Source organism: Melampsora larici-populina (genome assembly GCF_000204055.1).
Source record: "Melampsora larici-populina 98AG31 unplaced genomic scaffold MELLAscaffold_27, whole genome shotgun sequence".
NCBI lineage: Eukaryota > Fungi > Basidiomycota > Pucciniomycetes > Pucciniales > Melampsoraceae > Melampsora > Melampsora laricis-populina.
In genome coordinates, this window is record NW_006768791.1 from 423,595 (window position 1) to 449,382 (window position 25,788).

The 25,788-nt window shown below is 38.6% G+C and overlaps 5 protein-coding genes across 5 annotated transcripts; 3 read left to right on the forward strand and 2 right to left on the reverse strand.

Annotated features, from left to right (window-relative positions):
* Nucleotides 1-602: 602 nt before the first annotated feature.
* On the reverse strand, nucleotides 603-2,305 carry MELLADRAFT_78249 (uncharacterized protein; the record flags this gene model as incomplete). The annotated part of the gene is made up of 4 exons (XM_007411893.1): nucleotides 603-915; nucleotides 1,051-1,147; nucleotides 1,257-1,387; nucleotides 1,493-2,305. 4 exons carry the CDS (start codon nucleotides 2,285-2,287, stop codon nucleotides 751-753), a joined length of 1,188 nt encoding a protein of 395 aa, XP_007411955.1.
* Nucleotides 2,306-2,784: 479 nt separating this feature from the next.
* Nucleotides 2,785-4,468, forward strand: MELLADRAFT_116979 (uncharacterized protein; the record flags this gene model as incomplete). The annotated part of the gene is made up of 4 exons (XM_007411799.1): nucleotides 2,785-2,873; nucleotides 2,971-3,198; nucleotides 3,295-3,456; nucleotides 3,554-4,468. The coding sequence occupies 3 exons, from the start codon at nucleotides 3,155-3,157 to the stop codon at nucleotides 3,957-3,959; spliced, it is 612 nt and encodes a 203-aa protein (XP_007411861.1).
* A 1,151-nt stretch (nucleotides 4,469-5,619) lies between these two features.
* Nucleotides 5,620-8,265, forward strand: MELLADRAFT_44084 (family 1 polysaccharide lyase; the record flags this gene model as incomplete). The annotated part of the gene is made up of 14 exons (XM_007411800.1): nucleotides 5,620-6,097; nucleotides 6,170-6,191; nucleotides 6,264-6,319; nucleotides 6,395-6,426; nucleotides 6,495-6,598; nucleotides 6,659-6,698; nucleotides 6,785-6,817; nucleotides 6,880-6,921; nucleotides 7,003-7,139; nucleotides 7,225-7,284; nucleotides 7,361-7,432; nucleotides 7,504-7,530; nucleotides 7,600-7,858; nucleotides 7,944-8,265. 14 exons carry the CDS (start codon nucleotides 5,854-5,856, stop codon nucleotides 8,034-8,036), a joined length of 1,221 nt encoding a protein of 406 aa, XP_007411862.1.
* A 669-nt stretch (nucleotides 8,266-8,934) lies between these two features.
* MELLADRAFT_108110 (family 1 polysaccharide lyase) lies at nucleotides 8,935-12,053 on the forward strand (the record flags this gene model as incomplete). Its single annotated transcript, XM_007411801.1, has 14 exons — nucleotides 8,935-8,960; nucleotides 9,803-9,819; nucleotides 9,922-10,098; nucleotides 10,167-10,188; nucleotides 10,262-10,317; nucleotides 10,387-10,398; nucleotides 10,486-10,589; nucleotides 10,800-10,832; nucleotides 10,896-10,937; nucleotides 11,019-11,155; nucleotides 11,232-11,291; nucleotides 11,525-11,551; nucleotides 11,625-11,880; nucleotides 11,961-12,053. The coding sequence occupies 14 exons, from the start codon at nucleotides 8,935-8,937 to the stop codon at nucleotides 12,051-12,053; spliced, it is 1,062 nt and encodes a 353-aa protein (XP_007411863.1).
* A 720-nt stretch (nucleotides 12,054-12,773) lies between these two features.
* MELLADRAFT_108111 (uncharacterized protein) lies at nucleotides 12,774-15,898 on the reverse strand (the record flags this gene model as incomplete). Its single annotated transcript, XM_007411892.1, has 10 exons — nucleotides 12,774-13,045; nucleotides 13,117-13,384; nucleotides 13,470-13,810; nucleotides 13,930-14,017; nucleotides 14,089-14,103; nucleotides 14,155-14,286; nucleotides 14,374-15,173; nucleotides 15,264-15,405; nucleotides 15,513-15,633; nucleotides 15,738-15,898. 10 exons carry the CDS (start codon nucleotides 15,896-15,898, stop codon nucleotides 12,774-12,776), a joined length of 2,340 nt encoding a protein of 779 aa, XP_007411954.1.
* Nucleotides 15,899-25,788: the final 9,890 nt, after the last annotated feature.

A 25,788-nucleotide genomic window follows, 5' to 3' on the forward strand; every position in this document is an offset into this window, starting at 1 on the left:
ATGGGTTGGAACGTTTTCTTGATGAGAATGAGAATGAGAATGAGAAGAGTGATAGGATAGGATAAGATGGTATGGTAATCAAAAAAAAACTTGATCAACAGTCAACAAGTCTCAAGATTGGTAAACTAGATTTTCTTAAAATACACTCTCACAATACATTTTACTAAACTACATTAATTTAAACCTCATCATCAAACTCTTTCTCAGAAAGATTTCTTGCAAATATACTCAAACTACTTATAATAAGGTACTATGTAGTATATCTGTTCAAATATTGTAAATGGTTTCTCATCATCCACTTGGACTAAAAAAAAGTGATCTTACTCAGCAAAGGTATGCTTTGGTCTTGTACTTGTGAGATCAAGAATCTTGATTTCGATCATGATTAGATTCAGGAGTATGTATACCAGTGTATCACAACAAAACACAATCTACTTTCAGTCTTTCAGAGTTCTAATTTTGAATGAGTTTATAGTCCAAAGTCAATCTTCGATACATTCTTTCTATCAAAGATGAATTTCCAAAACTTTTATTCAACGTTTGATTCCCCAGTTTATGTTTCTGTAAGACAAAAACCCTCATGAACTTTTACTTATGTTATAAATTATCCGTTCACATACGAAAGCAAAGGTTAAATTCCGATGACTATGTATACACAAAGATCAATAGGTATGCTCACATTTCTTCAGAATGCGAATAAAATGATGATTTTGAAAAAAAACATATGGTGTAAACACTCATGTTAAATCTTTATCTACGTTTATAAATACAAGGCTTTAATAACTTTTCACCACGTTTAATTAAATGATCAAGTTCATTTGGTTGATCATAAATATGATTCATGTTTAATTGGATTGGATTTTTTCGAATCGATTTTTTAAATTCGAATAAAATGAAATGTGTATTTGATTGATCCTAATCGAAAGAAAAAAAAATACAAAACAAAATGAGATCAAATGAATTACTTTAAATTTTGGCGTAGGGGATGAGGGAAGGAAGGGCAGTGGTTTGGGATTCGGAAGGATGTTTGGTTAAAAGTTGGGTGCTTACTTGAGTTGGTGTTGAGAAACCTATTAGTTTTATAAAATCTATGAATTTGTTGATATCTACAAACCTACTGGTGACTTCTGCAATTTTTAATTGACCACTTTGATCCAACAAAAAAATTGATGATGATGATGAAATAGATACAAGTCAAAATCAAGATGAATGAGTCGACCGGGACTTGATGAATGTGTTGATTGAGGATCACTTACCCTTGTTTTAAAATCCTACGAGCTTCTAGAATCATTCCTACCCAATTAGTACCCATTAAACTTAAACAACAAACAACTACATCTACCATCGCATTATCTACTGTATCTGATTGACAACCAGGTAAAGGAACCTATAGAAAAAAATAATCAAATCAATCAGCTCAAATTGGATTGATTTGGAAGAAAGAAATGGAAAATGGAAGAAAGAAGATTCAAGTCAAAACAAAGAACCGTACCTTTGTTGAACATTCAGCAGCGATTACCCATCCATCTCTATCTGTTACAAGATCATAACTCATGACTCTAAACCTAACTTTCTGATCAACTTTCAATCGTTTGTTTCGTTTTTGATCCTCCTCCTCCTCCTCCTCCTCTTCTTCTTCTTCATCTGTTTTTTGAATTGATCTTTCACCACATAAAAGTTTAGCTAATGGAGCTTCACCACATCCTAAATCGGCTACGATCACTAAACCTTGTGAAAAAGTTTCATACTCTTTCTTTAATTGATGAGCTATTATGTTAACAGGATTTTCTGGCCAGTTTTGGGTTTGGTGTCGGAAACCTTCATGATATGCTAAGAAATTCGGATTGGTTTGTTGACTTGTAGATCCGATTTCATTTTCATTTTCATTTGAAAATAATTGTGCTGCTTCTGGTCCAGTGGTCGTATATAGTGTTTCATTTAGGATTCGGAATCTTGATCCACTTAGAGTTGATGACATTAAGTTTTGTACTAATGCATTTGAAGATGATGATAGAGTGTTTTCTTGAATAGGTTGCTTCTTTTCTGGTTCTGTTTCTTTTTTTGTAAGTCTTGTTGGATTTGATTTTCTTTTCTTTGTGGGTTTCTCTATGTCTTGGTTTGAAGTTGATTGGTTTGATGGAATGAGTTCTTTGGTTGATGATTTGTTTTTCTTGGATGGTTTGGGTTTGTTTGATGATGTTAGATTGGATGATGAAGTGACTGACCATCCAGGTGTGTCGAATAGGAATTCATTTACTTTTTTAGTATTGTTTGATTTGGTTGGCATGTTGTTGGAAGTTGAGATGGTTAAAGTTGAAGTTGAAGAAATTGAAAAATTCTCAACTCGATCAACCAAAATTGTCAAAAATGGATGGCTTTACTATGGATGACATATGGGATTACAGGTGATTGATCCGGTACCGTGCCCTCTCACTACTCACTGTTCAAGGCTTCGAGTGGTGTTCTCTGGTGACAGTGCGAGTGTTCTGCTGAGCTATTCAGATAATCAAGATGAACTCATTCAAACTTCTCATCATCTTCAACTTCAAGATTCTAATCTTATTCATCTCACCCATCTTAGGATCAAATCAACAACATGTTTTAAAATTCGATGAACCATCAATCGAACCAGATTCAACAATCTTACAAAGTCCTCCAAAAGCTACAGGTCTAACGGCTAAAGTGATTCAAAAAATCACAGGATGGAATGATACGGTGGTGGCCAAAATCACAGGAGAAATCACTCCTCGTCCACCTCATCCATTTGTGGTTTCGATCAATGATGAAAATTATGAAGATGTGATTGGATCTGAACTAGATTTGATTCAACCAGGTTGGGGTAGTGATGATGAAACGATTTGGATTATAGTTGTGTAGGTTGATTTCTTTCCTAGATCAGCAACGCTTTGGAAATCCAAAGACTGATTTTCAAACAAATTCAAACAAACGCTTGATTGAGGAAATCTTTAGTTCAGCAAACGATCGAATTTCATCGGTCTTTGATGATACATTTGATCAAACTGCTCTTAATTCATCACAAGCTGTTTATCCTCCACCTCCTAAGATTCGAGAAGATCAAATCTCAGTAGTACAACTTTCTCCAGATGATCCATTTTTATTTCCTACTAATTTTAGGTTTGGTAGAATTGATTATATGGGAAAGACCGATATAATCTTAACTAAATGGCTCATTTTCAAGTTTGTGTTTTTCTTTGTTCTTTCGAATTTTGGAGAATCAGGAGTACATGTTTATATTGAACTTGTTTTGTATGGGTTGATTTTTTTTTTGATTAGATGTCCAGTAATGGTGGTGATCGGTAAAAGAGGAAAAGAATTAAGGTTCTTTAAGATTGGTGGAACACCTCCACCTGTTGATCATCTGGCTCAATTTATTCGTGAACAAACATGGACCTATAAACCGGTTTGGAATTCTACCTTTTCACCTGGTGGATCAAAGTATGTGTTGATTCTGTCTCTTAACTTATCACTCGATTTAACTGACCCCTATTCCTTTCTCTCTTCTCACTCCTTGTGTGACTTTTTTCTTGTCAAGTGAATGGATTGTTGAGGGATTTGGAAGGATGTTCAGTGGATTACACAATATCACCGATCGAGTACCAGGTTGGATTTTGATGATGGTGACTAGCGCGCTAGGTACTTCTCTAATGCAATATTTACATGGTCGATCTGGTTCTGAACCGAAGAAGAAGCCAGTGACTGATCCACAACGTAAAGAAGAAATCAAAGCTGCTCTAGCTAAGGCTGCGGTGAGGTTGGCCGAAGCTAGTGCTCGACGGACTCGGGAAAAGGCTAAGGCTAATTTGGAGGCTGATAATACGGGCACTGTAGAGACTGGAGCTAAGGAAATTTTGCAAGCCGAGGGCAAAGTCACCTCAGAGTCTAAACCTGCATCGGCGGTCAAGCGACGGAAAGGTAAAAGTGAAGAAAAAAATGGGTAAACTGCATGGGGTGTCCTGGATTACGAATCTGGAATATTGGAGGAATAAATGCTATGACTAGAAATGATTTGGATTTTGATATGATCCTTGGAAATTGAAGATCGAGCTTCGTTGATGATTTGGGAAATCGGTTTACTGGAACACATTCTTTAAGTGATCAAGGTTTCTTTGCTTTAAATAGCTGCATTGTGTTACTGTATACATGGTAAAATATAGGTCAAGGATACGTTGGTTATGTAAGATGATCTGGTGTTATGTTGCTCATCTGGGTACTTTTCAAAGATTCGAACAAATTGTGTTGTGTTTTTTTGGGGATGTATATACTTGATAACTTTTTGCATAGTTTTGATTTTCTTCTTTTGTTTTATGTTTTTCACTTTTGCCAAATTTCTCATTAACATTTTTTATACGCCAACATCTTTTCTGTTTTAGTGTTTCTCATTTTTTATCGTTTTTTTGCTCGTGTTGTTGGGAAATAATGATACTCGGAAGATTGAATTTTGGACCAGAAACTGTTTGGGAGATTTACTTTTTGCGTTATGTAAAACGAGCACTCTGAGATATTCACTCGTCTCATCTGCTTGTGATAAACCGTGTTTTTCAAAAAGGTGAAGTATCATAGAAAACCAGTCCAATTTTAAAAGCTGATGTTGACGGAGACAGACAGCATCACACTTATCCCGACACCCAACCCTACCGAGCTCACCATGGCCTGGTATAAACCCTCCTCCGGCAGTCCCGGAGGGACTTTGTCATGTTTAACACCCAATCTAGAATAGGGACTTGCGCCAATCCCTTCGTAACCGTTCTTGTGAGTAAAAGTGATGCCACTTTGGCGTCCGAAGCAACTCGGGCCCACTTACCCTCACTTATTCCTAGAAACCTCTCAGTCTTGGACCCGTCCGTCAAACTGTTGCGATATTATTATCAGACTTGGCATTATGATGTATGTATCTTTATCATGGGGATAGGTATGATACTGCGAGGATCGATACAAGGGAATGCGGTCTAATCATACATTCTTCAGAATGCCATCAGCTGTTGTCTTTCGCCATCGAAAACATGAAAGATCCAAAAAGTCATTTTCTGTCTCACCTAAACTCGAAGCTTAACCGAGCCCCTCTCACAAGACCCCGTGCCGTCACAGTATATACCTCTTTGAGAGGAAGAAAGTGAAATCCAGGAGGTCAAGAAGGGCGACACATAATCATTGTGATAAAAAAGGAAAAAATACTAGAGTCTTGCAAGGAATTTATCCTCAGGGTAATCATTGCGGATTGGGCCATACCATCCCTGAGCCTTGTTCTTTATAGCGATGACCAAATTGTTAGCCACGCATAAGCCTTAAAAATGCTGATGGTGGGGATACATGCTCGTCTCTGCGTGTACCCCAGATGCTTACATAGCTGGAAGATATTATAAATTCAAGGAACAAGGTATATCAGGATACCAAAGTGGAAGGAGGGTTAAACTTATATCGGGGAAGTCAAAAAGGGTTCGCATCAGTGATTCAGCAGTAATGCCGACGTTGCACATGCTCAGTCTCAAGTTCATTCAAGAGACCACCAGCATTTGAACTGCAACTACATAGGCTGCCAAGACGCTACATACTATGATTGATCCCGTTGCTCGTCATCGTTTCCTCATCAGGGTTTGTCATAGTTAGAGTCACTTCACGTTGACTATGATAAACTGGGCAATACCCCGAGCGTGGTAGTCTTTCAATCATTTAAACCTATACTTTGTCCAGATTTTCGAAGCCCTTTCTTCGTTCTTCAATTCTTACCTTTCGAACTCACTCGTTGAGAACATTCAAGAGTACAGGCCGCTCTTTTGTCTAGTGACATACTTTTTCTTCTTTGTTTAAAATTCGGTCTGGTTTGGATTGTCAATCATGTTAAATACTTCAATCTGGAATTTCTTCTTTTCTCTTTTTCTTCACATCTTCCTTATCACTCATTCACTTTCTCCAGTTTCTGCTGGAGGAAAGCCTGTTGGGTTCGGAGCAGCTGTTACCGGTGGTGGGAATGCTCGACCGGTCGCTCCAGCGAATATTGGAGAACTCAAAGCTTGGTTAGCGGACCATGTACCACGTGTGATTCTGATTGATAGAGTCTTTGACTTTGCTGATTCCGAGGGTACGTTATCAACATCTTATCCAAGATCTTTGTTAACTCAACTCATCTCCTCTCAATTTCATTTAATTACAGGAAATGTGACAGGGCCAGGATGGTAAAGTTTTTTCTTCTTCTTCAAGATCCGCCTTGGTCAAATTTGATTGATAATGAAATCGGGTGATTATAGTTCAATTTGGCCTCAATGTTCAAATGGTGCTTTAACACAGGTAGCCATTGATTTTCGTAAGTCAGAGAAATTTCACCATGCATCTCCCAAGAATAAAGAATTGATTCGATTTGATAAACAACTATTTATAGGTGGGTGGTGCGGTCAGCAAAAGAACGCAAGAGTCAGTATGGCAGTCGTTTATCAAGATTTGTAAGTATACCACTAAATAAAATTTTCTTTTTAACACAGCACTTGACTGTCAATTATCGAAAGGCGGCTATGACTCCCCTGGTGATAGGCAGCAACAAGTCACTCTTGGGAGTCGGTGCAAAAGGTGTGATACGAGGCAAGGGGTCAGTCACAGACCTTTAGACTTCCATCTCACTGCGTGGAAGCTGATGTGATTTGTTTAGAGTGGTGATCAACAAGCCTGACAGAAATGTCATCATACGGGTGCGTTTTCGATGAAACGATCATCCATCCACTTGAATTAACTGCCAAATACTAGGCTGATAAGCATCTCTTACATCCCCTCACAGAATATTCATTTTACAGACATGAACCCATTTGCAGTGAGCTTTCAATCCCTTTTGATTTTTCTCTACAAGATATCTAAAAATAGTTTGACCAATAGGTATGGGGTGGTGATTCTATCACATTGAATGGGGCAACCGACGTGAGTCAACTCTTCCGAATATCTTCTGACGTGAATAACAACATAAATTCTGAAGATTGACATCAATACAATCTTTCAAAGGTTTGGATTGATCACTGTACATTCAGCTTGATAGGACGACAAATGATCTCAACCGGTGGAAGTTTCCCAAATTCTGGAATCACAATCTCGAACAACCATTTTGTCGGAAAGACTCCATGGTCAACTGACTGTCTTGGGTACGTCCTTTTTTCATCGAGCTCAACATTTTGATCCACCGGGATTGAGTGAAGGAGAGGTTACTGAATCGTGTTATTACTTTAGGCAACACTACTGGACTGTCATCTTGGGTGGCATAGGAGACCAGATCACCTTAGCAGAAAAGTGAGTCTTTCAGCCGAATCACAATGTAGGTCCTATCCTTTCCCATGATGCTGACCAAGACTTCTCTACATCGAAGTTGCTATGTATCAACCTCAGGACGTAGCCCTAAGCTCGGAGCCGTTGCAAACACCCGAGTATTTTCACATAGGTAAAATCAATCAGATAAGTTGTTATCAATGTAGATGATGTTGACAAAGTTTGATTCTTACTTCACTTTAGTTTCAATAATTACCATGACGCCACTCTGTGAGTATTCTTGATCTCTAGCTCACTTGACAAAATAAATTGACGTTCATCAACATTCTTATCCTTTAGTGGTCAGGCTGTGGAGGTCACACGCGGAGGGACCTTAATTGTTGAAGGAGATGTCTTCGATCGTACCGCTCCAGCAGATCCTCATCAGGCTTTCACAGAAACAGGAGGTGCCTTGTTTGCACCATTCACGCCACAGGAGGCACAAGCATGTCAAGGCGCTTTGGGTAGGGTTTGTGTGCCAAATCTCATCTCAAGGCCACCTCCTGGTAAAGCACCTTTCAAATTTGATGTCAACCCTGCTGCATTGAACGCCGCTAGAGTGAGTCCCTTTTCTCTTCTGTTGACTTGCAATAACACTTATGAACCATTACTGTCACTTTTTCAAATCGTTCACTATCATTTAGGTCCTTCCAGCCGTCAAAACTGCACATGTACAACCAGCCTCAGCAATCGCTTCACGCAAAATGTCACAATGCGGTATAGGAAAAATCTCTTAATTAAGAATCTCAATATTTTCGTTTTTTCAACTTTGTGATCACTTGGAATAGGCTGGCTTGATTTGAACATATTTTCTGAATGTTTGTATATCATTCTTGATTTGAAATAGTTTTGTTTTTTTGAATTTCATTCGTTTTTTGTTTGTTTTGATTTTACCTTTCTATTTTACCATTAGAAGATGATTTATATAGTTGTAAAATCAACTTGATTGATATGCCATTATCCCACAAGCAAATCTGATGGAGTTCAGATACATCAAATAAAGAGGGGAACTTGCCTTGAATCTGATGATGTGTTGAATTGGTGAAATGAGTCATTGGTAATATGTAAACAACAAAGAATCAACCAACAAAATAATGGATATATACTTACTCGGTATCTTAGAAGTACGGATAGCAGTGGCTTGTCAGCTATATTGATCATTGTTCTGAATTTTTGGTAAGTAATTTTTATCGTGCTCTATTACTGAAGGACGCTTCATATAGCAACAATTCCATTGGTCACATAATCTCATTTTTTCAAGGAAAGAGAGAAACAACCAAATACCACAATATGAGCAAGATAAAATAATTCATCAACCGAACGTCAGCATTTCTATGCTAGCACAGGAGGCGCATCACTCCAAAGATACTCCCTGATCCATAAAAATCAGTGAATGATAAAATTGTAAGGCTATAGAGGTTGACTGAGATATCAGGGGATGATGTGACATATGATGAGCAAAATATGAGAAAGTGCAACTTTGACCTGAGACATAGAGACTCCAAAGGATGATATGTTACGAGTCAAACCCCCTGGGCATCAATTTACGAGGAAAACCAAATCCATTATTCTTACCTAAAACACCTTAAGGGAAGGCTAGTGGTCACAGAATAAATTTGACAAAAGAACAGAAATATGACCGACATCAAACCACGGGAATTGTAAGTTCTTTTCTATTGGGTGGCCCGTACAAATTATTTGAAGAGGAAGTGGAAAAGGAAGTACCAATGTTGTAGTCTACACTCATTCACTTTGGGAGTGATGTTACGATGTTTTTGTTGCGTATCATTTGAAATGAATCGAGCGTGTGTTTGGCCGCTGAATACTCATCAACGAAATGGGCAATTTACGCGCTGAGACAATTATGTTTGTGCAAAATAGCTCGCGAGTCAAGATGCGTAATACAAACCGAGCCCATAGGTTGTTGTACTGTGCCATTCCGAATCCTGAGATGAATCAGAAGATCGTGTGACATGGTAGAGTCATGAGAAGATGGTCTGCTAGAGAAGAAACGCTACATACAAAGCTGCTGGACCCGATAGCCGTCTCTACATACCTGCACCTCGGATGCTTGCCTGGAAAGATGTAAAGGATAAGGGGATGAAGTTATGGAGGGGTAACTACATAACGAAGGTGATGTAGGGGAGGCAAGATCTACGTCAGTAATCTATCAGGGAATAAGGCTTTGCTCCGGGGAGAGTGACTCGCGCGACGGATCACCAGTCTGGACCTCAGCTAGGCTGCCGCGACGTTACAAATTTGATTGATCATGTTGCTAGTTCGCATCGCCTCACCAGGGTTTGTCATCGCCAAGGTTGACTTCACACTGACTATGGTAAACTCGGCAGTACTCCGAGCGTGGTAGTTTGTTGAAGACATCAAGTCTATACGTTCTTCGTTTTTTGACAAACGCCTTTCACCTTTCGTCGATTTTATCTTTTGTAATAGTTCCTCTTTTGTTTAAGTGTTATAATACCTAATCTCATCTTTTTTTTGTTCCAAGTTGCGGTAAATTAGTTAGTTAGCTTTCATTGTCAATTATGTCATATAGTTCAAGTTGTCATTCCGTCTTTTCTCTTTTTCTTCATCTCTTTCTTATCATTCACTCCGTCGCTTCTCAAGGCCCACCACCAGCGAAATCCGCAGGTAGACCTGTTGGATTCGCAGCAGCTGTCACAGGTGGTGGGAGTGCTAAAGGCGCCGCTCCACCTAATATTCAAACACTCAAAACTTGGTTATCGGACGCCACATCACGTGTGATATTGATTGATAGACTCTTTGATTTTACTGATTCAGAAGGTAAGTTTCAAACATTTCACGAAGATTTTGTAATCTCGATTGATCTTGTCATTTTGTTTTGCTCATAGGAAATACTACAGGACCAGGATGGTAGAGTCTTTTTTTCTTCCAAGTGCGGCTAGGTGATTAATCATTGACAAATCAATTGTGTATGTACTTGCAGTTCAATTTGGCCACAATGCTCAAATGGAGCTCAAGCACAGGTGGCCATTGATTTTCGTAAGTCAAACGAACCCTCCTTCAACGACAGAAGATTGATCTAATTTGATGATAACTATCTTTATTTAGGTGGGTGGTGTGGTCAGCAGAAGAACGCAAGAGTGAGATCGACATCTCTCTATGAAGAAATGTAAGTATACAGCTGAATTGGATATTATTTCAAAACAGCGCCTGACCGTAAATTATCGAAAGGCGGCTATAACTCCCCTGGTGGTAGGCAGCAACAAGTCAGTCTTGGGAGTTGGTGCAAAAGGTGTGATCAAAGGCAAAGGGTTAGTCACAAACCTATACCATTCCATCCCACTGCTTGGAACCTGCAGGCTGATATCATCTTTTGAATTTGAGCAGATTAGTGATCAACAAGCCTAGCAAAAACATCATCATACGAGTTTGTCTTTCTATGAAATGACAACTTATTCACTTATCTCAAATTTCCGCACGAAAATCAGGCGCTGATGAAAATCCCTTTCGTCCACACATAGAATATCGCAATCACATACCTGAACCCACACGCGGTGAGTTTTCTTGTCCCTGTTTCTTTTTTGTCTACAAGGATCTGAAATTCGTTTGAGCGATAGGTATGGGGTGGCGATGCTATCACATTCAACGGGGCAACGGACGTGAGTAAACAATCTCAAATGCCTTACAACTCAACAAAACGCCATATTCTGTATGTTGAGATCAGCACAACTGTTTCACAGGTTTGGATCGATCACTGCACCATCAGCTTGATAGGACGACAAATGATCTCAGCTGGTGGAAGCTTTCCAAACGCTGGGATCACCATGTCGGCCAATCATTTTGTTGGAAAGAGTCCATGGTCCACTGACTGTCGCGGGTACGTTTTCACGAGACATAAGCTCAACATCTTAATCACATCCGCAAAAAAATTGAAGAAAACATTAATCTTATAGGCAACATTACTGGACTATCATCTTGGGTGGCCAAGGAGACCAGATGACGTTAGCAGACAAGTGAGTTTCCTCGCTGAACTAAAACTATGGTGATTCTTGAGCCTTTTCCTCCATGTTGCTGAATATCACTGGTCTTTATCAAAGTTGTTTCATGTCCACCGGAGGTCGTACCCCTAAGCTTGGGGTAGGTGCAAATACTCGTGTTTTTGTGCATAGGTGAAACCCAATACGTCTAATTCTCAATTCATAAATGTAAATCATGCTGACGGGGTTTGATTTCAACTACACTATAGTTTCAATAATTACCATTCAGGAACTCGGTGAGTTTAATTCTTGATCTCTACCTGACTTCAAAGGATCAATTGAAGACTTATCAAACTTTTCCTTCTCTAGTGGTCAAGCCGCGGAGGTCAGTCAAGGTGGTACAATGATCATGGAAGCGGATGTCTTTGAGGATTCTGGACCAACAAACCCCAATCAGGCTAACGCGCAGATAGGAGGCGCATTGTTTGCCCCATTTAGTCCTCAGGAAGCACAGTCATGCTCAGGTTCTTTGGGTAGAGCTTGTGTTCCGAACTTGATTTCGAGGGCACCTTCTGGTGCACCCTACAAGTTCGCTGTCAATGCGGCTGCATTGAACGCAGCTAGGGTAAGTAGTTTATCTTTCCTGTTGAGAGTGACAAAATATTAATCCATTTCCACTTTTGAAAATTCTTCAATATCATTTAGTCACTTCCGGCAGTAAAGGGTGCACGTGTACAACCAGCTGCCTCAGTCTTGCAACGCAAGATGTCACAATGTGGCGTAGGCAAGATTGGATAAAATTACATTTTCTTTTTTTAACTCTGTATGATATTGGAATAGAATAATTTGACTTGATGAATATCTGTATATCTTGCTTGGTTTGGAAGATTACTATACCATTCCATATACCACTCTTCTTTTTTGTTTGTTTTAATTCCCTTGTGTATTCCACCATTGATAGATTATTTGCACAGATTTGAGATCAACATGTTTATGTATCGTTACATATTGTGACAAGATCCTTGAAATGGTACATGTTTTAATTTCTTCGAAGACTTTCAAGCAGATTCAAAATGACTTGCATGACTTATACATCAAATTGGATTATAGGTCACTGATGGGCCACAAAGCGTTCTTGGAGATGCTTCATAAAACTTTAAAATCCATTTTTGTCCTAGTCAGTCTTCATGGTCCTGCAGAAACAAATTTTGGCAGAGAGCAACTGATTCCTGAAAGACAGTTATGGAATGTGGCTATGAAGTTTTCATAAAACCATGAACAGTTTACTTCATGTGTAAAGTATAGAGAATATACTCGTGTCAGGTATCATGATTTTATGTATGAATTTAAACTCAAATTCATTTATTTTTCATTGTACATTTATTTATCAAATCATCAAAAACACAAAAAGAGAACCATCAAATATATAAAAAGCAACGAATATATATATATATATATGTATAAAAGAAAACCTATACAAAACCTCTACTCTTCTATGAACATCAATCTTTTTTTTTCTTATCTACTCAATCCCATTCCTAACCAAAATTGTTCTGTAGGGTTTTCAATTAACCCTCCACCAACACCAACTCCAACACCAACTCCAACTCCAGATCCAATTCCAACACCGACTCCATGTCCATCTCCATATCCAATTCCTCCATAACTTTCAATTTCTTTATTTCTTGGGTCTTCTTCTTCTATGGCTTTTAAATTCTCATTTCTTAAATTTAAAAAATTTAAATCATTCATCATAGCTTGATTATTGTTAAACAGACCAAATAAAGCATCTAAGAAGATTCATCTTTCATCAGTTAATCATTTCACCAAAACCACTGATGGAAAACCGTAATGAACTTACCTAGGTTTAAAAGATCGCCCCATTGAGTTGATTGACCTAAAGTATTAGCATAGAGATCTCTTGATGGGTCTGATGGGGTTGTCGTAGACGTAGAGGGACCGATTGGATGTGAACCAGCGAGGGTAGCAGCTCGATGTAATGCTCTAATCACTTCGCATGTCCGTAATCGAATATAACACTCTGGTGCTTGAATTGCTTCATAGATAGCTTTGGCTCGACCTAAAACTTCGAGTGCGCTTGGACTGAAAAACTTGACGTATGCTTGGTACTATTTTATCCGAATCATTCCACCATCACCATCAGACATATTTACTGAGATGGTCGTGAGGTAGACGAAGCGGAGATTCACTGACCTGTGTCAAGCAACATACAAAGAAAGAGTAGGCACCTATGGCCCAAGCCTCAAGAAAATCGGGATGGAGTTCAACCCACCGAATGCATTCAGCAGTCTCTTCTCTCATCTGCTCTAGTTCTAGGGATCCAACAGCAAAACGTAATCGCCCTGGATTTCCATTGGAAGGCTGGGTAAATGGTCGATGGATTAGGAAGCGGACAGGTACAGCATAGACTCTTAAGTGACCGGCTGTCCAAGCCGTGGCTGGGGTTGTGGGCGAATCTGGCAGTCGAGCATACCAAAGGTTTAATTCATTCAGTAGACTGTTGACTTGTTCATCAGTGACATTGGTTAGACCAGCTGTATGAAAAAAAGATCAAAAGAAAAATGATCAACATTTAGAAAACCTGTTGAATCAGAGGAAAAAAGGTGTAAAGGATTGAAGAGATAGAAAGGACAAGCAAGGTTAGGTAACAGACTAGGAGAGTAAAGCAACTTCACCACTTTTCCAACTAAAATAGATAATTCTACTAATGCTCTATGCTCATCAAATCCCAATAAGTTTTCCTCTGGAAAGATTGCATCACAATCTGCTAGATCTATTGTCATGGGTAAACCAAACTGTTTTGAAAACTTACATCAGTCAATTTGATCTGAATGAAAGATGAACAAAAAAATCCATTCGAAACAGGAATCATTCTTACCATTACGGATATCCATCGATCGGCAATGATGCAACATGCCCAAATTTGACGTCTCAACCGACGATACTCTTGTGGACTATTCTTAAATGTACCACTTCGGTGCATTCCGAGACTCTGAGCAATTCGGACAGCCTACAAGAAAGAAAGTCAAGGTCATTGGATAGGTGATCTTAAACCCAAGCCCGAAAAAAACAAAGATGAAGATGAAGGTTTACGTACCGCTCCTATAGCCGTCCATGCTTTCTTTGAGACTTTTGCACCTTCAAATTCGACTGTATAGCCGGCCAAGAGCAATACTATCACAGTGTTGATATCTGAACTTTGTAGTAAATCATCAGCACGATACAGTTGATAAAGTGCTTTTCTCAATTTCTTCCTAATCACAGGATCAACTCTATAGCTCATTGCTCCTACACAACATACAGAGTAAAGTAATGCATTTCCATCATGGCCATTTGATGATCTTCCTGATACTGAAGTTTGATTTACAAACTCTTCTTGATTTAAAACTGGAAAGATTCGAGCCGAAAGAGAAAAGTAAGATTGGATGAGACTTTTAGTAGTCAAAGGTGATAAGAGGGATCCGAATGAAGGATTAGGTTCATCTGCTTCTATATTTGGTGTTCTACTGTTTTCATCATCTTCTTCCTCTTCATCCGTTCCAATCACCCGAATATAACCTTCACCTGTTTCACCTGTTTCAAAGGCTTGAGAAAATTGTTCATCAAATTGTGAAATTTTGTGGGCTGGGAAGGTTGTAGTACTGTGCATGATGTGAGACATGGAAGTGGATCCATAGATTCGATTATCGTCAGAAGCTATGAATGTTGGTATAGCGCTACCGGAACTCGGAGCTTTTCCACAAGTAGTTTCATTGGAGGTAGTGTTTGGATCTTTACATTGGCTAGTGTTCAGGTTTAAATTGATCTGCGATTGTGGTGTAGATTGTGGTTGTGATCGCGATTGGGAGTAGGGGTAAGGGTAAGTTGGTGGAACTGGTGGTTGCGGTTGTGGTGGAACTGGAAATCATCAGTCGGCCAATCCGATAGTAGAAAAGTTTCAAACATGTCAGCAAAATAATCATGAATTCGAAGCTTTGAAAGATTTACTTGATGGATTGTTCAGAATTGGGTGATTAAGTGGATGTTGAGTAGTTTGTGGGTTCGGTTCAAAGCTTGGGGTCGAGATGGATAAATCGAAACTTGGATTCTTTCGTTTTCGTTTAAATCGAGTCTCAGTGATAGGTAAGAACTGATCAAAAGTCAAGCCATAGTAAAAAATAAAGCCACATCAATGACATTGAACTTGAAATCTGTCTTGTAGATATTTATCTCAATAAATCCGTTCGAAAAACTAACCCAAGTACAATTAATCTGATGTAATCGACAATGAACGCAAACGATTGAAGCTTGATCTACATTATTATTCCGATCCAGCTCGGGTACTTCACATCGGATCTTCTTACCTCTACATGGATCACTTTTTTAAAGGAGAGAAATCGTATGTTACTATTTTATCATTATCAACGATGACGATCAAAGTCTTGAAGAAAATGAAGATGATAGATGAATTTCAATACGAACCAAGCTCTGGTTGTTTTGGGACGTTTGATGGTCGACTTTGTCTTTGAATCTACTGATGAATCGTTTGAAACAGACGTCGAACTTGAAGGGATAAGTTGATGATGATGAGATTCACTTGAAAGAGGATTGTAATGTGATTTTTGATCAGATTGTAAGTTCATTTCAATTCAAGAGGTTTGAGAAGTTTCAGTAAATTATAGATTCATGAGAAAATCAAAATTGTTGGGGGATTCGTGACTTGAGGATCGTCTTTACGATTCCAGGATAGTTTCAATTACATTTCTTGTTAAGCCGTGGATTATCTTATCACTTTACTTGTACCATCATCATATTTTTAATATCAAGTTGTAGAAAGCTTAAATATATCACCCAGCGTCAAACTGCTAATGTATCAATTTAAATGGACTCAACTACAATATCAATGGATGAAATTTGAATGGAAATGTGTAAATTTAATGCAGTTAAACTCTATTAGTTTACAAACCCAAGGATAGCCAAGGATGCTTTGTTAGGATTTAAAGTTGTAGATTTAGTTGATGATTTTGTTTGCAACTTTTGTTTGACCCAAAACACCTCAAAACACTCCAATCAAACACTTTGATTATGGGTTTCTCTCTTACATACATATCCCCTCTTATTTCACACTTAACATAGAGCCACAAGATCGGAAACACAGAAGAGGTCAATTAATCAGTTTTCCTCAACTCGTTTCAACGGATTACTTACATACCATCCTTACTTGATTGTAAGTTCAATCAAGCGCTTGTCGAGTTTCGAAAAGACAAAGATCTTATGTAAGGAGACATGATTTTATCTTGGATTTTCCTCAAAGTGCTTGACATGACAACTGACCTTAACTCTTTGTCAGAATCATCGATTTTAAATTGCAATCCAGAACCTTTGAAGAAAAATAAAGTTGATAACTCATCTATCCCCGCCAGCAAGACTAACATCATTTAACGTTAGGCCGCCTCGAGACTCGTGCCTGTGTATATTCTGCTTGCTAAGAATAGATGCGGGGTGAGGAATGATTTGAAGGGTTATACCGCGGTGACTTTGGACGTCAGGAGGTGAGTGAGGGTCAAAAGAAAAAAAAGTCGGGGATTGATCTTTCGAATCTTGGCACTGCCCACCATAGAGAGTGCACCAGATATGAGATTTACAGTGAGGGATTCATGTGCCTACCCCAAGTTCTCGAATCTCCAATCTTGGCCTCTTTTTCACCTGTTCTCACCCTGAAAACATGAAATTTATGATTGGTAGGTAACACCAATAAGATTGAATCTCGATCAACATACCAACCGATTAAATCGAATGTATTGCGTTCTAGATCTATAATTTCATTTTTCGAGCTTTCGCCTCGCAGCGCAAAATTTAAATGACTCAAACTCGTCTAGTACTTGGAGAACAAAGCTGGACAAACTCTGTAGATTGGTTCCTGTTTGCTATGTGCAAAATTTAAGTCATAGTCACTTGTTTATGTGCGTGCTCATTGACATGATTGCATGCGGTTTAGTCTGATTTCCCCCCAGCAATTATATCTTGACATTGCGAATCGTGAAGGTCATTGAGATTGAAAACGTTTCAATCTTCTGAGTGACTTCGTTCAAGGTTTTCCACGGATCGATGATGTCTGGAGATCAGATCATTTCCTCAGATGATGAGGATTATTTGCTCAAATCCGTAAGATCGTGTTGTTGACCATGAATGACCGGTTTTTGTTTTCTGTTTCTATAGTCTTAGGCCATGATTCGATCGGCTTTTAGACGTGGAGATGGTTTTTGTTGACCTATTGGATAATATATCTACCCAATTTGGTTCATGCTACCAGTAATGTATCCTCAGCAATGCCGAAAGCATGACGAGGCTGGAAAGCTGGAATACGCTCAGATTGACATGTGTCTTGTGCACTTCTTGTGGGATATACAGCCACAAGGCAAAGTGAGGATTGAAAACGAGTAAAGTTTCTTGAATGTGATGATAAGGATTTGATGGAGAAAGAGAAAGAAAGGAATCTGCTAGAAAGCCTCTGTTTATAAACCTGACCAACATCTCATCAACTCTTGTTGACCACGTCATATGTTAGATCCAAAACCGTGATCTCATTACTTGGTGAGATTAGTAATCATACCACTACGTCATAACTTTGCTCACCAACAGCAATCACAATTATATGTACACAGCATCAATCACCAAAGAAAATTAGATAAGCATTACATGTTGAATACCTCAATCATGTAGCTACATAATTGACTATTGCTGAAATCCTGACGCGTCCAATTCCAGCTTCACGTGTCCGTTCTCGTATTTTTTCACGAGTAAATTGTTTCATGGAGATGTGATGGTCGCATGTAAATGATCCTCAATGAATGCTTTAAAGTGTACTGAACAAGCAGTGAAGATGAACCGGGCAAGAAAATGGAGGAACGCGCTACTAAGGGGTCAACTTCAAGTGACAACTCAGATGGTAGTGATATGATGATAGAAAGTCAAAGTTAACGAGGGAATCGAGGGAAGACTTGATTATAAAATCTCCAGAAACAAATCTGCTGACCTGAAAAGTATCTATCCTTCTGATGCTTTAATCCATAAGATGTCACTGAAGTGAGGAATGGGAATCGAAAGTACACCGGAAAGAGGGCGGATCTGGCTTTCCTAACGGCGATGACTGCAGTGAAGGCTCGGAAACCTCCCTGATGTCATCTTTGCTTTGGCCGTATCACCTAGTCCTGTAGAAATACAGACTTGTCCTATGGCTATCTTCCATCTTGATATCTGCCTTCCACTTGCCTCTCTACTAGGAAACTACCGAGACGACCAGTGTGGTGTATCTTTCTGATCCAAGACCAGCAACTTCAAAGAGAGATTCGTCCTGAGCCCGAGGAGTTCCATCCTTGAAAAGTGGCTTGAGACATTCTTAGCAGACCTCTCAACTAGCCATCACAAAGCAAGTTATCACACCGAGGCTAAAGCAGCAACGTATCATATAAATTCTTGTTTCAGCTTGATTTGATGGCAAAAGGAACCGTTGCTAACTTTCTAGATATTTTCATAGTCGAGACGAAAACAGGTGATTCCTGACTTTTTGGCCGACTTGAAGTTGAACCCCGTGTCAAACTCCACTAACGTTTGAAATACCGAACTCCCTCTCGCTCGTTTTTGCGAGGAAGACTAAGATTGGACTGGGTCTATCATTTATTTAGTGAATTTTTAAAACACTCAAATAGTAAGGTCTCCTGGCTCTTTCCTTCACAACTCAAGACGTATGGTATCATATTTCGGGTACTTAATCTGAAGCGTACAACGGTGCGCAAGGCACAACCTTTCTGCATATTTCATATCTAACATGATTTTGACAAACTTGGTTTTCCCTCCTCTAATGCTGTTTTTCAGGTGAAAATCTCCTGAGTCAGACTTACATCACATGGAACTTGAGCTCAACTTTAGGATGATGGCAAAGTTGCATATCAAAGATAGCTAGCATTATAGATTTTTATTGTCGAAACGGCATGAGGGTGTTACAACTTGCATCTACTCGACTCATACACTGCACAGATGTAGTATTTTTCGGCTATGCAAAATGATTAGAATTAATGTCAAAAATGATTAAAAATGCTATGTTAATGCATAAAAATGCACCATTAATGCGCCATTAATGAAAAAAAATGCAGCATCAATGCAGAAAAATGCAGTGTTAATGCACATGAAGAATGAATGCAGAATTCCACCTTTTTCAATTTTGTTTGTCCTTCAGGTCAATCATTTTTCACTTGGGAAAAATACTACATTTGCCCAGTGATATTAGCTAGCGTCTGACATTGGTGATAATTATAATAGTGGATTAGACTCCCGACTCTCTCCCTTACAATTTGAGGGGTAGTGCGAACACCGTGGTGGTGCCCCCAGCTTTACACGACTCATCATCAATGACCACACGCCAGGAACGGGTATGAATACTGCTGACAGAGGGAGGATTATCCCCCATGCACACTCAGCTTCTTTTGCTTTGACTTCATCATCATTAATCAACAACACTCTCCAAACATACACTCATTTGAAAACCAAACCATCAATCACTTTTGCTTGAGTCATCAAATTACTTCAACGTAAACCTATTAACTTATTCAACCAAACCTCTATACAATGAAAATCAGATTATTCTTAGCTTGCTTGTTATCACTTTCACCTATCCTCGTGATGGGTTATTTAGGGGACACAAGTAGACCGGTTTCAAAGCTCATTGCTGACATGACAACATACCCATTCAGATACCGGGAGGACCAATTTGGTTCAAATACAGACACGGTTATCAGTTGGATAAATGAAGGTGGACCAGGTTCTGGAACGAGTATGTGTGACCAACTCTTCAACAATTAATCTGATCTTTTCAACGAGTTAAAACATCTGTTAACATCCGTCTCATACGAATTTTTGTACTCTATTGCGTTCGATCACAGATTGGCGTAGGCTAATAGCAGCCTATGAGGACCCTGGAAAGCTCCTGGAGAACAAACCGTCCTGAGGGGGTTTTCGGATACCGGTGTTTTGTGAAGTCATGTCACATGGTACCAGAGATGTGACAGGTGCAAAAGATGCGCCTCAACGAGGGCTATCAGATGGTACACATGTCTGACCCTGAACATGACTGGTGGCTTGGGAAATGTGTGATTTGTAACTTTTGCCCCCCCAGACCGACGAAAATCCATACCGGCTCGGGTCGGGTACTTACATACGGATATCTCGGTGGTTACACGTGGTACAAAACTGAAAGTATATGTAATCGAGAGCCCTGATCAAGGCGCTTCTCCTACCACCGAGAAATCCATGTTAACCCACCTCTCCTCGGGGCAAATAGTGAAAGTGTGAGGGCCGGGGCCGGAATGGATCGAGGACGGTTTGTTCTCCAGGAGCTTTCCGGGGTCCTAGCCTATGCATCTAGAAACTGTTGAAATAATACATTATTGTTAATTATTGTCGGTCAAGAACTTATCAGTTATGTCTGTGAACAATTATGAATCTATCGTGTGAACTGAACATATCTCGAGTATTCATAGTGATCAAGAAGATCAAGTAGGTTTGAAGATGTGTGAATGTCTCAGAGATGTAGTTGATATTAATGTTGAAGTGTTGAAGTCAAAGTGTTCAAGGTTTCTGTTTAATTTTTGTTCTCCGTGTGATATTTGTTTTTCTCTCTAGTGTTAGTGTCAGTTGTGATTTTTCTTATATACCAGGGCACTGTTCTCCTTAGAATCTTTTTCCCCTTATCGGGGAAAATTATTCTAAGGTAAGGTCTCTTCTTTTTGCTCTGCTTGTTTTATCTTCGCTGAAGCCTACATTCCTATTGTGGGAATTTGTTATTTGCTGCTTGGTCTTTTTCTCTTTATACTAGTCTTTTATTTCTTCCTCAGGTCTGTTAAAGAGCGTCGTGCTCCGCTTCTCTTACTCAGTGTGTCTCGTCAACACTAGCTGAAGTCTTGTCTTAAACCTTTATAAAGGTGTGTTGTATATGTTTGTGCTCATCGGGGAAAATTATTCTAAGTCTTTTATTTCTTCCTCAGGTCTGTTAAAGAGCGTCGTGCTCCGCTTCTCTTACTCAGCGTGTCTCGTCAACACTAGCTGAAGTCTTGTCTTAAACCTTTATAAAGGTCTTTTTATTAGATTCCTGTTCAAAATCTTACATGGTAGCAAGAGCTTTCGATCTAATCGATCAAGCTTATGTCAACTAGTTCAGAACCATCCAGTCCTCTCGATATTGGTAATCTCGAAGAAGAAGAAACTGAAGAAACTGAAACGTCCTCAGTCGATACCGTCAGAAATCAAAACAAAACTCAAACTTCTATGATGTCTAACACCGAGGATAACATCACGCCTCTTTTTGGAAATGCTATTCAGAAGTATGGTTTTCAACTTACTAATGCTCTTAGTAAATTTAAAATTTCAGAAAATCTTGAAGATGGTAATTATCCAACTTGGAGTAGAGCAATCTTTGGAAGTCTAGATAGTTTAGAATTGCATCACTATCTTGTTGTTAAAGACTTCAAAGATCCTGAACTGAATAGTGCTCAAGCTATTAAAACTAGTAAAATTATTGTCGAATTCATTCTTAATCATCTGGATAAAAGTAATCACACTCAGTCGATAAATCATCTCACCGATCCTAATGACACTCTTCAAATAATTCATGATCCTTTCAGTTTGTGGGAATTCCTCAAGGATAGGCATTTTCTTATTAATTCTCAACGTCTTGCTTCTATTTCTAAAACATTGAACACTGTTAGTATACATTGTAGTGACTCTATGTCTTCATTCTTGGATAAATTTGAAAATCTTTATGTTGAATTCACTCGATATGGAGGAAAAATGGATGATCAACAAACTGCTATTCGCCTAATTGACTCTATTAATACTCTTCCACCTACTACTGTAGAGTTTATTCACAATACTATCAAACCCTTAACTCGAAAAGAAGTTATGAAGTACCTTTGAGATTACGATACTCGTCAAAATAACTTTTCAACTGAAGCCACTAGAGAAGTTCATCACGTAGAAGCTCACTCATCTACTTCTAATCTATCATCGAACAGATCTGCTAGAACTCTATGTACCAAAACTGTCTGTAAAGGACCTCATCCGTCCGAGAAATGCTGGTCTAAACCAGAAAATTTCAAGGAACGAGATGACTTTCTAGCTAGAAGAAGAACTCGAGGTAACTGGAATCAACGAGGTCGAAATTTCTCTAACAGATTACCTCAGTCGAGTACTTCTTATCAGATTCGGGGTATGCAACGTGTCGAGAATCCTTCTGCAAACTCAGTCACAGAATCTTTTCAGAACCTGTCTTTTAATGTTGAATTCACCACTTTAAATGAAGATCTTGAAGCGAACTCAACTGAATCTGTTCCCTCTGACTCGGTTTGGGCTCTTCATGATACTGGTGCTACACATCATATGTTTAATGATGTTAGCCTGTTTGAAACAGATAGTCTCAAGAAGGTTGATGATGTTAATAAAAGATTAAAACTAGCTGGTGGTGGTGTTTCATTAGCTGTTGATAGTATTGGAAAGGTTTGACTAAAAGCTGGTGATGGAACAGTTTTTGAATTAGTTGACTGTTTATATGTTCCTGAATTAGGAAGAAACTTAATCTCAGGTTGTATTTTAAAATCAAAAGGAGTTCGAGAAGTTTACGATGATCAAGAACCATCTTACTTTGCTTTAGTGAAAGACGGATTAGCCTTGTTTAATGGGGTTTTTCTCAAGAATGGTCTTATGAATGTTAAAATTAATCCAGTAAGCCTCTCAAATCAATCACCTCAGGAGAAAATCAAGATTAACTCATCTATTATTCACCGTCGACTAGGTCATTTGAATGAAAATTATCTTAAGCAAATGATAAAGCATGAAAGTGTTGATGGAGTTAATTTTATGGATGATAATCTTGATAACTGTGAAACATGTACTCTTTCTAAAAACACCAAATTACCTTTCAATCATACTCGTCCTCGTGCTGTTAAATTTCTTGAAAATGTTCATGTTGACCTTAGTGGAATTTGTCGGATAACTGGTTTCAATAATGAAAAATATTTTATTCTTTTCTGCAATGATTTCTCCTGCTTCAGACATATTTTTGGTCTTACGAGTAAAACTAAAGAAGAAGTTTTCGAAAAGTTCAAAACTTATATCGCATTGAGTGAACGACAAACTGGTTGTAAACTTAAACAATTCACTTTGGATCGAGGAGGTGAGTTTGTGAACGAACTCCTTGGATCTTTCCTTCAGGAACTTGGAATAGAACTTCACTTAACTTCCGGGTATGCTCCTGAGGAAAACGGAGTGTCTGAAAGAGGAATGCGAACTATCAACACGAAAGCTCGATGTTTATTGATTCAAGCTAGTTTACCAAATACGTTCTGGTTTCTGGCATGCTCAACTGCTGTGTTTCTCACAAATAGAACTATTACCAGATCTCTTCCTGACTTCAAAACACCATTCGAAGTATGGCACTTTAGAAAACCTACCATTTCACATTTACGAGTTTTCGGATGTCAAGCTCATCGACTCATTAGAAAAGAATTACGAAACTCAAAATACTCACCTGTCAGTACTAAAGGTGTTTTGGTTGGTTTCGAACAAGATAACTTCAACTTTCTTATCTACGATTTAAGTGATAATAAGTTTCATACCTCTCATCATGTTACTTTCAATGAAGAAATATTTCCGTTTAGTGATAAAATCAGCAATCAACAGTCTTCAAGAGATATTGTTAGATCGTTCTGTTCTGATGAAGAAGATGAATTAATTATATCTGATTCGGAAATCAAAACTCAACAAACAATTGTCCAATCAGAAGATAAAGATGATTTAGTTCAAGACAAAGATGAATCAGGTGATCATACTGTTCCACAAATTGCAACCAAAAATTGCTTCGAAAATCTTAACGTAAGAAAGTCTACTGGATCACAACCCAAAGTGAGCTATAAAGGAATGGGTGGATATGCAGCGTTCGACAATTTTTCATCAATCAGAGAAGAATACTTAAATAGATTAAATCAACCTTATAACCCTCAGAGCCGAATTGCTGAAATTAATGAAGACGATTTCTGTATTTCTTCGTATTTTGACTGCTTACCAGAATGTTACAATGCAGTTCTGAATTCCACTCCTGATCCTAAATCATTCAAGAAGGCCATGTTGGCGGGTGACTCCCCCAAATGGAAACTTGCATGTGATAAGGAGATGTCTTCCTTGCTAAAGAAAGACATATGGACACTAGTAGATAGACCATCTCATAAGTCTGTTATACGTGGAATGTGGATTTTTCGAAAGAAGGTTAATCCAGACAATTCAGTTAAGTTCAAAGCAAGATTCGTGGCCATGGGAAATACTCAAGTGGAAGGTGAAGACTACGGCGAAACCTTTGCTCCTACAGGCAAACCTACTTCACTACGTTTACTTCTTGCTATGGCTGCTATTTATGGCTGGGAAGTACATCAAATGGACGCAGTGACTGCTTTTCTCAACGGAATTCTTGAGGAAGAAATTTACATTGAACAACCTGAAGGATATGTTGTAGTAGGTCAAGAAGACAAAGTTTTAAAATTAAACAGATCTCTTTACGGCTTAAAACAATCTCCAAAGATTTGGCAAGATGATGTGACTCAGTATCTTATAAGTCTGTGTTTTGAACAATGCTCAATTGATCCATGTATTTACATAAGGTCAGATGAGGTACAACAATTATTTACGGTGGTGTATGTTCATGTTGACGACATGGCTATCACCGGTAATAACTCACAAACTTTCAAAGATGAAATTTCTTCAAAATGGGAAATGGAAGACTTGGGTTTAGCTCAATCAATTGTTGGTATTGAAATAGATAGAAGAGGTCCTAACATCTATGCACTTACTCAAACCAAATTTGCTATAACGGTGCTGAATAGATTTAATATGATAAACTCAAAACCAGCTTCAACACCACTTACTCCAAACATTAAATTATATCGATCCTCTGATGAAGAATGTTCAAATTTTGCCAAACTAGGTCTCAACTATAGAAGCGCTGTTGGCTCACTTATGTATTTGTCACAGTGTACTCGACCTGATCTTGCTCATTTGGTTGGAGTTTTATCTCAACATTTGGACAGAGCCGGATTACAACATTGGAATGCAGCTATGCAAGTTTTTCGATATCTAAAAGGTACAATGCATTTGGGAATTGTTTACTCAGGAGAAGATGATTTAAAAGTTTCAGGACAACAAAGTTTTTCTTTACCAATCTCACATTGTGATGCCGATTGGGCAGGTGACAAAGATACTCGAAGATCAACTACTGGTTATATTTTTGTTCTGGCCGGTGGAGCTCTGTCATGGAAAAGTAGATTACAACCTACTGTAGCTCTGTCTTCTACTGAAGCAGAATATCGTGCTATTACTGAGGCTGGACAGGAATTGCTGTGGTTAAGAAGGATGATGCAGTATTTTGGATGTTCAGATTCTGATCCGACTGTTCTTCAAAGTGATAATCAAGGTGCTATTCACCTTACTAATAAAT